General features: G+C 48.7%; 1 protein-coding gene across 2 annotated transcripts in view; it reads left to right on the top strand.

Annotated features, from left to right (window-relative positions):
• The window catches only part of MACROH2A2 (macroH2A.2 histone), a 41,947-nt gene that overhangs the window by 20,950 nt on the left and 8,847 nt on the right, over positions 1 to 12,150 (top strand). For both annotated transcript variants that reach the window (XM_079793992.1, XM_079793991.1), the window contains exons 2-3: positions 1,705 to 1,935; positions 10,571 to 10,677. In XM_079793992.1, coding sequence (XP_079650118.1) covers positions 1,764 to 1,935; positions 10,571 to 10,677 — 279 coding nt within the window. In that variant the 5' untranslated portion in view covers positions 1,705 to 1,763. The remainder of the gene's footprint in view (positions 1 to 1,704; positions 1,936 to 10,570; positions 10,678 to 12,150) is intronic.

Raw genomic sequence — 12,150 nt, 5'->3', positions numbered from 1 at the left:
TTCTGAAGTTTCTCCCCCAAATTCCAAGGAGCAGAAGCTTGGGCTGCATTCTCACGTTTAATTCGCGGTGTTTGGTTACTATGCATTAACATGTTCAATAAAGTGGCCTCTTCTGGCATGTTTCGGTTTTTAAGAATTATTGGAAATCAGCCGTGAGCTGTAGGTCAAGGCTATGAATAAAGTACTATGTATTAAAATAGGCAGAAGCAAATCAGAGAAAAGAGGAATATGTTAGTTTTGTTATTGCTGCTATAACAAATCATCCTCAAATTTAGTGGCTTAAAACAAAACAGACTGACTCACAGTCTGGAAGTCAGAAGTCCTTATACTGGGCTATAATGGCACCAGCAGCCTCAGCCGGCTGGGCTCATTGGATACAGCATTGGCCTTTGGACTGAAGGGTCCCGGGTTCAATTCCCATCAAGGGCACATGCCCGGGTTGCGGGCTCCATCCCCAGCAGGGGGCGCACAGGAGGCAGCTGATCAATGATTCTTTCTCATACTTAAGAAAATTAATTAATTCTTTAATTCTTTATTCTTTTTTTATAATAAATCTTTATTGTTCAGATTATTACAGGTGTTCCTCTTCCCCCCCCCCCGCATACCTCCCCTCCACCTGATTCCCCACCCCATACCCTTACCCCCCACCACTGTCTTCATCCATAGGTGTAAGATTTTTGTCCAATCTCTTCCTGCACCCCTCACACCCCCTTCCCCCTGAGAATTGTCTGTCGCCTCCCTTTCTATGTCCCTGATTCTATTATATTCACCAGTCCATTCTGTTCTTCAGATTTTTTTTATTCACTTGATTTTTAGGTTCACTTGTTGGTAGGTATGTATTTGATGTCTTTTTGTTGTTCATGATTTTTACCTTTACTTTTTTTTTATTAATTCTTTTATTTATTCTGAATTATATTCTATTTTTTGGTCACAGTACTCCCTCGACCCACAAGTTAAGCTCTATTACAATTCTCCGAGTTAGTGTTAGCCTTTTAGAGACTCTTTCAGAAGCATAGAATTGTTTTATCTTCACACAAAAATAGCTTCCTGAAATACACAAAGATCAATGATTCTTTCTCATCATTGATGTTTCTCTCTCTTCCTCTCTCTTCCTCTCTGAAATCAATAAAAAAATTTTTAAAAAACATTAAAATAAAATGGCATCGGCAGGTCTGGTCCTTTCTGGAGGCTCTGAGGGGAGAATTCGTTTCCTTCCTTCATATTGCTCCTCACTCTCATCTCCTGCCTCCCTTTTGGAAGGACCTTTGCAATTACATTAGAGCCGCCCAGACAATCCAGGATAGGCTCCCCAGCTCAGGACCCTGAACTTCATCACATCTGCAGGGTCCCTTTTGCCATATAAGGCTACACATCGCAAATGGTTCTGGGGTGATGAAGTGGACATCTTTGGAAACCATTATTCGCTGACTGAAAGGCCATGGCCTCTCCCTAGTGACAGAGTCTTTGGCCTCTCGTATTGAGGTTGGGCTGGCTTGATGGGGTGGGGAGAGGTTTGTGGGTGGGCCTGCCGACGGCCTGCCAAGACCCCACGCCCCGCTGCCTGCCTGCAGCACCCTGCGGTGGCAGCCAGGCTCAGCCACCTCCCAGGACCGTCAGGCACGTCACGTAGTGCTCTAGGACCGCTCACTGTTCCCAAGATGCTCTCCAGCCACCCTTCCTCACCCTGGTTTCTTTCCTTTTCAGCCTTGTGCTAGCGCCAGGAAGCCACTGTATCAGCAAGCTGAGAGGGAAACTGAGGCAAGATGTCGGGCCGGAGCGGGAAGAAGAAAATGTCCAAGCTGTCCCGTTCAGCCAGGGCCGGTGTCATCTTCCCGGTGGGGAGGCTGATGCGTTACCTGAAGAAAGGGACATTCAAGTACCGGATCAGCGTGGGTGCTCCCGTGTACATGGCGGCCGTCATCGAGTACCTGGCAGGTAATGTGACCCCGAGGGCAGGTAACCCGCCCCCAGATTGCACCGTCCGCTCGGCCCCCCTCACACAGGCTGGCAGGGGTGCTGTCTCAAGGCTACTGTGGGTGGCAGCTGGGTGGCGGCGTGCCTGCCTGCTAACCAGTTTCCGCAGGCTTTAGGGGAGAGGAAGGGGCATAAGACGGACAGGTGAGCAGCACGGGAGAGTGGCTTTTCCAGCCCGGCCCTGAAAAAGCTGTGTCTTGCGTAGGGAGATGCAATGCGTGAGAATCTCGGGTCCCAAAGAAGAGAGTCTACAGGAGGATGGGGGTTGCTGTTCGTTTTGTAAAAGGGGGTCTTCACTTTACATAAAGTCCCATTACCCATCGGTTCTCCGGGGTATGAGACTGTGACTCAGTGTCCATACACAGCGTTGACCAGAGCATCAGAGGCATCTTCAGTGGGTTCCACGAAGCCAACATTCTAATCCTGCCCCTTTACAGAGGTGGCTCTCTGTCTACAGTGGGTCCGTAGGAAATCGTTTCCCATATTGGTTGTTAAAATTACTTTTTTTACTAAGAGATGAGAGTTTTGCTGCATGGGTTCTTTATGTATTTGGGAAATTTTTACTTCGTTTTTGTTCTTGTACTCTTATGTCGTAAACAGAAGATATACTTCACAATTTCAAGGATACTTTAAAATATATATATATATATATATATATATATATATATATATATATCCTATCTAATAATAGAGTAACATGTAAATTACCATCACTCCGCTACGCCCACGATTGGGCAGCGGGAGGCTGGGGGGCGGGACTCGGGGTGGCCTATCTGGCCATTGAGAGGCACGGATCCGCTGCCACTGAGGGGGGCTACCCTGCTGTTGAGAGGCGCAGGGGGCAGGACTCCCGCCCCCTGCGCCTCTCAACGGCCAGATCCGCGGCCGCTGAGGGGGCCTGCCGCGGACACCCAGCTGCGCCTCTCAACAGCAGGGCAGCCAGGTGTCCGTGGCAGCGCCTCTCAACAGCAGGGTAGCCCCCCTCAGCGGCCGCGGACCATCAAAAGCGTGGGAGCTGGGTGCCTGTCTGCTCCGGCACCAGTGGACAGGCATCCAGCTCCACCGCGAAAAGCGAAAGCGTGTAGGGGACCCTACACGTGCATGATTCAATCATGCACTGGGCCTCTAGTATGTATATATATATATATATATATATAGAGAGAGAGAGAGAGAGAGAGAGAGAGAGAGAGAGAGAGCCAGGCCAGTGTTGCTCAGTGGGTTGAACCAGGAGGTCACAGTTCAATTCCGGTCAGGGCACAGGCCCGGGTTGCAGACTTGATCCCCCAGTAGAGGACGTGCAGGAGGCAACTGATCAATGATTCTTTCTCGTCATTGATGTTTCTATCTCCCTCTTCTTTTCCCTCTCTGAAATCAGTTTTATTTTTTTTTTAATTTTTAAGATATATAAAAATACAAATCTATATAAATAAGTGTGGTTAGTTCATTGAAGGGGTCCTCTTAGTCATTGGCAATCATGTCTTGGACTCTGCCCATGGGGATTCCCTAGACACCAAATCCTTGGAAAGTAAACCAGGGAGAAAAGCAAACTTCCCCAAACCATCTCCCTGGGAGCTGAGCCCCTTGCAGCCACAGCATGAAAACCCCCGGCGGGCAGGGCTGGACCCAGTTTCTCTCCCAGCTCCCTCTTCCCCTCCTGCTTCTCCCTCAAGCGCAATCTCTTCCTCCTTAAATGTACGGTCCTGTTCTGCCCTCCTGGTCCCCATCACTCACCGAGCACCGTTACCGATGAAAGGTTTGCCTTGATCCATTCGTGGAAACTTCTCCCCCTGGACCTTCTGTCGGGCATACAGACCTCGGCACCATGAGCCTGTCCCTTATTGTGAAATAAAAGCCCTCCTGAGCAAAACATTTTTCAGGGGGATCCTTTAGGACAGTGGTCAGCAAACCGCGGCTCGCAAGCCACATGCGGCTCTTTGGCCCCTTGAGTGTGGCTCTTCCACGTGCGGGCGCGCACGTACAGTGCAATTGAAACTTCGTGGCCCATGCGCAGAAGTCAGTTTTCGGCTCTCAAAAGAAATTTCAATCGTTGTACTGTTGATATTTGGCTCTGTTGACTACTTTTTTATTTGTTGATATTTGCCGACCACTGCTTTAGGAGGTGGGAGAGGGGCTGGAGGGCTCTGAAAGTCGACTGAGTCCAGGGAGATAGAGCAGTGCTTTTCAAGGTGGGGTCACCTGGGATCTTGTTAACAAGGGCCGGGTGGCGCCTGAGACTCCGCCTTCCTAACGAGCTCCCAGGTGATGCCCATGCTGCTGGCTCCAGGACCGCTCGGAGGAGCCAGGTGGTAGCCAGTCTCTCAGCAGCAGGCCTACAGGCTTGGGGGATGCTTGTTCAAAATGCAAGTTCCTGTCTGCGCCCCTCCCGGTGGCCTGATTCCCTGGGTCTGGGGTAGAACCCAGAATCCTGATGGGAAACCTGCTGGCTCTGGGATGCTGGCTTCGAGAAAGATGAATGAAACTTTAAAACAACCTGCTAAACTCCTGTCACCCACTGAGACTGGAAACCACTTGGGTGACCCAGAGATCCCAGAGCCTCCCAGCAGGAGCTGGGCTTCCCTGAGACCCTCCGACCCCAAGCTGTGCACTTTCTGCTACCCCACCCTGACCCATTACATTGTGTGTATAATCAAAGTAATTAAATACCTTCTACGTCTCCGCTTGGCCAAAGTCACACTTTGTGCATAATAAAACACAATTTGGCCTTTTGAATCACAGGCATCTCTGTTCATCTTTGGTTCAGATAAAAGCTTACATTTTCCCATCTATTTATTCGACACATATCTGTTAAGCATCTGCATGTCAGTACACACACTAAGTTCTCCTCAGGCTGCTCTCTGATCATAGAATTGGACCGTTGCTAGGATTTTTCATGTGTCTTGGATTAGAGCCCCCAGCCTGCACAGCAATCACACTGTGACTTTGAGCCAGCGGGTCTTTAAGGACCTATAGTACCTCCCAGAGTAGAGCGTCCTTCTGTTTCTCAGTGGAGTTCTCACAAACAGTTATTGAACACCTGCTGTGGGCCAGGTGTTGTAGATGCTGAGGATAGAGCCTAGACCAGGGCAGACAGGAATCCCTCCCTCAGCAGAATGCATTCCTGAGGGAGAAGCAAGCACACAAGTGGAGGGTGTGCTGCATCAGGCGTGCTAAGTGCTGGGGACAAATAAAGTGGCTTCTGCTGATAGGGTGTTCCAGGAAAGGGAGGGGGAGGGGAGTTGTAAAATAGAGCCACCCAGCAAGGCCCATCTGAAGGAAACCCGGGAGTGGGCCTGCAGATGTCTGGGGGTGGGTGCCCTAGCCTGAGGGAAGGCAGGTGCTGGGAGTGTTGGGGGAACAGCAGTGGGGCCAGAGGGCTACAGCGGGGGAGGGGGTTTGGACTGTAAATGAGGCCCAAGGGAGAAGGGGCTGGGATTGGAGGCGGGGAGCGGGGATAAGAGCTAGCAATAGCGGCTCTGCAGGGTTTGGAGTGGAGGCGGAAGGGATCTGATCCTGGGGGAGGGGTACAGGGTGGAAGCAGGAGAAGCAGCTGGAAGGCTACAGCAGAGGTCCAGTGAGTGGGCAGTGAAGGCACCGAGGAAGAGTAGAGTACTGATACATTTTGAAGGCAACGTCAACAGGATTTGCTCATGAGTTGCACATGAAATAGAAGAGAGGTTGAGCACCTAGAAGGAAGGCATCACCATTAATATCCGGCCCCCTCTCTCCAGCCAGTCCCAGCATCCAGCATCTTCCTCAATCAGATGAAGAAGGCGAGCCTGCCCGGTGGTGCTCAGTGGTTGAGCGTAGACCTGTGAACCAGGAGGTCAGGGTTCGATTCCCGGTCAGGGCACATGCCCGGGTTGCGGGCTCGATCCCCAGTGGAGCACGTGCAAGAGGCAGCCAATCAATGATGTTTCCTCTTTCATCAGTGTTTCTATCTCTCTATCCCTCTCCTTTCCTGATGCCTGGGTCTCACCCCCAGAAATTCTGGGGTATGTTCTGGGCATCAGGGTTTTTCAAAGCTCCCCCAAATGATTCTGATGGACAACAGAGTTGGGAATTGGTAGGAATTACCAGATTCAGATGGGAGGGGTTGAGCTGGGGGAGATTGCCAGGTTGGGAGGAACAAGGATGAAGTTTAGAGGAAGTATGTAACACTTCCAGAAACTAGAGGAAGTTCTGTCTTCCAGGAACAAGCTGGGAAATGGCAGGGCCGGCGGTTGGGGGTGGGAATGAGATGGGGGACGGGGGGGACCATGGAGGACCACGATGAGCTATTGAGAATGAATAATTTACCTTTTATGTTGGGAAAATGTTTTATGATATAGTTTTAATTGAGAGGACAAATAAGTCTTAAAGCAGGGTTGAATTTCAGGGCACCTCATGAAATCATTGTGTAACATAGGAACTCATCATTTACACATCATTTCCAGACAACAGGGTCTATCTATTTAACACCAAGCATTTTTATCTAATGATTTTTACTTACTGCATTTGTGCTTTGAAGAGCTCACTTTGGCAGCCAGAGCCACACGCGTGGTTGTGCAGATTGTACGCTGCGCAAGGACACACATTTAAGTGACTGCCATTCACATCATGGACCTCAAATAACTATATTTATTATGAGCATTTCCAGCAGGTGGCAGTAAAGGGTCTTGTTCAAAGTACTAAATCAGGGCAGTCCAGTGTCTTGAGGAAGGGGCATCTTTTTCTAATTTGCACAAAGGCACCTTTGGCCTAGCGGTGGCCTTGTTGGCATGGATCTGGAGGAGGACAAAACGGGGACAGGGAAACCATTTCGACAGTCACTACTGTTTTCTGGGCCGGAAGAGAAGAGAGCCTTAACTCGGATAATGGCAACAGGCGTGGAGAAGAGGGGCAAAGGCGTGTGAGCTTGAGGCCGGGGGGAGGAGAGAGGGCGAGGGGGAGGAGAGAATGGCTCTAAGGTCTGTGTGGAGCTGCCAGTCCCAAGGGCGATGGGAGGAGCAGGTTTGGGAAGGGGGTGATATGATGGGGGAGTTTGATTTACCTGTGGAACACCCAGGTGAGGAGGCCCAGGTGACATCTCAGCAGAGCTGGAGGTGCAGATCTGACCACACAGGAAGGTAGGTGGAAGCTGGAGCCACGAGGGGATGGGGTTCCCCCAAAAGACTCAGGGCCTGAGCAGAGCAAAGGGCCCAGACAGAGCCCAGGGGCCCCATCATCTAGCGGGCAGGTGTGCAAGCAGGTGTTCCAACCCTCCATTTAATGTGCTATTTCCCCTCTGCTGGGGCCAGGATATCCGGTGTTGATTCAGTTCGTGTACAAAATGAGAGGACACAAGCTCTTCCAAAATAATGTGCAACATCCCTTTTGGCTACAGAAATCTTTTTTTTTTTTTTTTTTTACTACCAGATACTCAGGTGCGTGCCAGATGGTTACTATTGCTGGAAATCAGACTTCCAAGAAGTTAGAGGTTTGCTAGGGAAGTCTATGAACTTCCAGGGAAGTCTCCACCACTTAATGGAATAGTGCTCTCCCCACAGAATTTCCAGTGAAACAAATGTGTGCCACATAAACCCAGTTTTCCTACTGATTGCCAAGAGAAAGAGACTTGTGTTCCCAAGATCAATAAAGTCACTCAACAATGTAGCAACTATAACGTGGAAACGATGTGAGAATGAATTTGCAGTGATGTAGCGCTTTTCATTATGGAAATGCCCTATAAATATTTAATGTTAATGCTTATTTTATAATCCACATGAATGCATCTGTCGGAACGGCATTTGAAAATATTAATAATGATTAATGTTATTTCACACATTTAAATGGTGGCATCTCTGTCGCAAGGAATGTTCAGATGAAACATTCAACAGAGAAAAGAACTCCTTGGTCTCGATTTTCTGGTGTGTATCATTAAGTTTCCCGCTTTAAAGAAAAAATAAATAAATAAAGCTCTACCTTTGCTTTTTCACTGGAGCACAGGATCAAGGTTTCCTCTCTAGAACGGACTTTGGAAGGGCTAGTCCGGGAGCTGAGTCGCACGCGAGCCTCGCCCTGTGCCCGGCTCCGTGCCGCCTGCAGAGTCACTGCGGTCACTCTCTCCTGAGCCGCATTTAATTCTGGCAGATTCCCCGTCTGTGAATCTCATGTCTGTGCATCTCTCTGTCCAGCTGAACATTACCTGACCTTCAGGGGCTTCTTGCAGGCTCCAAGCATGGAGGGTTTCCCATTAGCCCTGCTTCTCCTGCTGACGACTAAGTTAATGAACTTGGGAGGGTGCTTAACTTCTTCCTCTAAATGCAGGTGACAGAGGCAGGAGAGTGATGGGCCAACATGCTAAATTAAATCTGATTTCTCAGAAGCTTAAAATTGGGAGGCTCCTTGGCCCCTACACCCACCTAGAAAAAAGGGTGAGTGGAGTGCACCTTCTTCCCAGGCCTGGGGCCCCCGAGATGAGCAAGGGCAGGAAACTCCGTTTTATTGCGCACAGTGGGAAGCTGCACATTTTAACCTAGAGTCATACTGCAGGTCTATTTTTTTAAAATAACATTTTTACTGATTTCAGAGAGAGGAAGGGAAAGAGAGAGAGAGAGAGAGAGAGAGACATCAAAGATGAGAATCATTGATTGGTTGCCTCCTGCACGCACCCTACTGGAGATCAAGCCTACAACCTGGACTTGTGCTCTGATGGGGAATCAAACCGTGACTTCCTGGTTCATGGATCAATGCTCAACCACTGAGCCACACCAGCTGGGCCAGCAAGCCTATTAGTGAAAGCTTTGTGACTGCGTTTCTTTTTGATGGGTACACTTTTTTAAATAAAGAAAGGGTTGGGCAGCAGTTTGAATGCAGCACATCAGATTATCCAATATGGCATTAATTTCAAATACTCTGTCCCATTGTCTCAACAAATATGCCTATACTTCTCAAACTACAGTGCCCCCTCAATCTTTGATTCAGAAAACATAACTACTGTATAAATGAATAGTTGGTAAACACAGTATTCATTGCTTAATAACCTAGAAGGGATGCTATGAGATGAATTTGCAGTGATTTAGCACTTTTCATTATGGAAATGCCATATAAATATTTAACTCTAATGATAATTTTATTGTAATTTTTGTTAATTACATTTGCTTAATTAATATGGCATACTTATGCCAAGTTTTTATTTTATTGCCATATATTTTATAAGTGATGGCAATTTCATGTGCTGTTTTATTTGAAATTAGGTTGATTGTAAAGACATACAGAATCCCCTGTTAATTTTAGGATTTAATATTTATGCCATTATACCGGCAAATCCCCAACACACACAAACACACACACACACACACACACACGCCTGTGCAAACACTTCACAACAAATTTATGCACACATGCACATACGTACACTTTTCCCCCCACGTATTGGTGAAACAATTTAATGGCACATTGTTGTTAGCTTTCTAAGGGAAGGAATTTTTCTTTGTAGGCTCATTCATACTTTTAAAAGCAGACAAGTTTGATTTAGCAGAACATCCTAACATTGAGGAAGAAGGAAAAATAACAAAATAAGAGGAGAAAGGAGAAAGCATACAGATGGTATAAAACAATTCTATAGATTTTTTTTTTCAACTTGACTCAAAAATTTGGTAGCAGGTGAAGTAGTATTAGGAAAATTCCTTTCTGTCAGTTCTTTCACATTTACCACGTAACATGTTTTAAACTCAGAGCCATGCTTAGGCTCTGAGGGGTTTGAGGAAACCCCTGGGCCCCAACATCCCTTCCTTGGCAGATCTCATCGGTCTCCCCATAGGAATTCACCTCTCGGGTTGAGCATTACCTCATCCCTTAGTGTAAGTGAGTTCTTCCCGTCCACTTTCCTTTAGGACAAGAGGGACCTGGGGCATCAAGTGAAGCAGAAAAGGGGATTATGGAAGGGGTCCCACTGGGTACCAAAGACAGACATCACCTACATCACTATTCTCTTCAGAGATGCCCTGCTGTCAGTAGGCTGAAAGGAGCTCAGGTCCCATGCTAGGGTTTAAACAAGAGTTTATTTCTCTCTCATACAAAAGAAGTCTATAGAACATAGCCCAGGTTGGTAAGGAAGCTCCACAGCCATAAGATACCTCAGTTCCTTCTGTCTTGTTACTCCATCATCCGCAGCTTCTTCATGGTCAAATCCCAGCCATCACATCCCCAGTCCAGTCCAGCAGTAGAAAAGGAAGGGGTACCATACAACACGACTGCTTGCCTTTCACTGGCCGGAACTTAGTCACATGACCACACTTATCGACAAGGGAGGTTGGGAAACACTGTCTTCATTCCTTCCCATGGATATGGGCTCAGCAAAAAAATCAGATCCATATGCCAAGGAAGATGGGGAGGAATTCATGTCAAGGGACAACTAGAAGACTTCGTTACAGGATCATATGTCAGGTCTTGTTAAAATATCTTACTTGTCTAGGACCTGAATTCTTTTCAGCTTTCTGGATTTCTTTCCAGGCCCAGACTTAAAAATCACAAGTGAATCAGTGTGGTCAAACTCAAAGACCATTCCCAAGGAAAAGCTGCAGGAAGCTCAGACCCCACTCTGTGACTGCCTATTAACTCCCCCTTGTGATTGCAGCGGAGATTCTAGAATTGGCTGGCAATGCTGCGAGGGACAACAAGAAGGCCCGGATAGCCCCGAGACACATCCTGCTGGCAGTTGCCAATGATGAGGAGCTCAATCAGGTACCTCTGCCCCACGGACATGTGCCCCCAATTGGGTTCGTCAAACACACGACTGCATGGGACCCAGCTGGCTGCAATCATGCCTGCTGTAGTTCCCAGTCACATTTACACCAAAAGAGATCTTTTAGATCATAAAAGAGAAGAATCAGTTCTGCTAGCATATCATTCAGCTTCAAAATAAAATTGCCTCTGGAGTAGATCCTATTATATATTCTGGGTCTGGCCAGACCTTCTTTTCCTCAAAGGAGTGCGGAGACCACTGGTCTGCTGGGCCTAGCCCCAGCTTTGACCTTTGAACTTCATTTTGTCAAGCTGCACTCCCCGTGTGTGAGGCTCTTTATCCTCTGTTATGTCTGGAATTCCAGAGCCCTCGGCAACATCGCCGGTGTCAGCCTCTGTACCCTTTCATTTTGCTTTGCTTGTTGTGTTTTCTGCACAAGATCACAGGGGCCTTAATACCTATGGAGATACTCTCTGTGAGAGAAACAGGAAAAGCTGATTAGACTGTGTATTATGTAACTTAAGGGAAACAAAGGCCAGATCTAACCTTGTTTTGCCAACAGTTGGAACTGTATTCAATCCAGAGTCAGCAAGCTCTTAGTCGTCTGAACTAGGCTCATTCATACTTTTAAAAGCAGACAAGTTTGATTTAGCAGAACATCCTAACATTGAGGAAGAAGGAAAAATCCTATCTAATAATAGAGTAATATGCAAATCATCACTCTGCTACACTCACAAGCCACGCCCACCAGCCACGCCCCAGCCACGCCCACCATCCAATCAGAGTGAGTATGCAATTAAACTGAAAACATGGCGGAAGCCCCGCCCCCCAGCCTCTCCAGGTCTCTGGGAGTAGGAGAAGTCAGGTGCCAGCGCCTGAGGCTGGCTGCAGCCAAGGAGACCAAGAAGCCGCCTGCCCCATGATCCCAGGCCTCAGCCAGCCTCAGAAGCCTCAGGTCCGCCTGCCTCATGTCAGCCTGCCCCACGTCCCGGGGAGACGGAGAAACCAGGCCCCCACACCTGAGGCTGGGTGCGGCCAGGAGACAAAGAAGCCCCATGATCCCAGGCTGCAGCCAGCCTCAGAAGCCTCAGGTCCACCCACCCCACCTCCTGGGGAGATCGGGCCCCAGTGCCTGAAGCTGGCTGCAGCCACAGAGACCAAGAAGCTGCCTGCCCCGTGATCTCAGGCCTCAGCCAGCTGGAGAAGCGGTTCACCCCACTTCCTGGGGGAGACAAGAAACCAGGTGCCAGCACCTGAGGGTGGATGCGATCTGGGAGACGAAGAAGCCGCCTGCCCTATAAGCCCAGGCTACAGCCAGCTGGAGAAGCCACCCACCCCATGTCCACCCGCCCTACGTCCTGGGGGAGATGGAGAAACCGGGCCCCAGTACCTGAGGCTGGCTGCAGCCTGGGAGATGGAGAAGCCGCCCACCCTTCGGTCCTGGGTACCAGCACCTGCGGCTGGCTGTGGCC

Source organism: Cnephaeus nilssonii (assembly GCF_951640355.1).
Source record: "Cnephaeus nilssonii genome assembly, chromosome: 16".
Taxonomy (NCBI): Eukaryota; Metazoa; Chordata; class Mammalia; order Chiroptera; family Vespertilionidae; genus Cnephaeus; species Cnephaeus nilssonii.
This window is presented reverse-complemented; position numbering and strand designations above follow the sequence as displayed.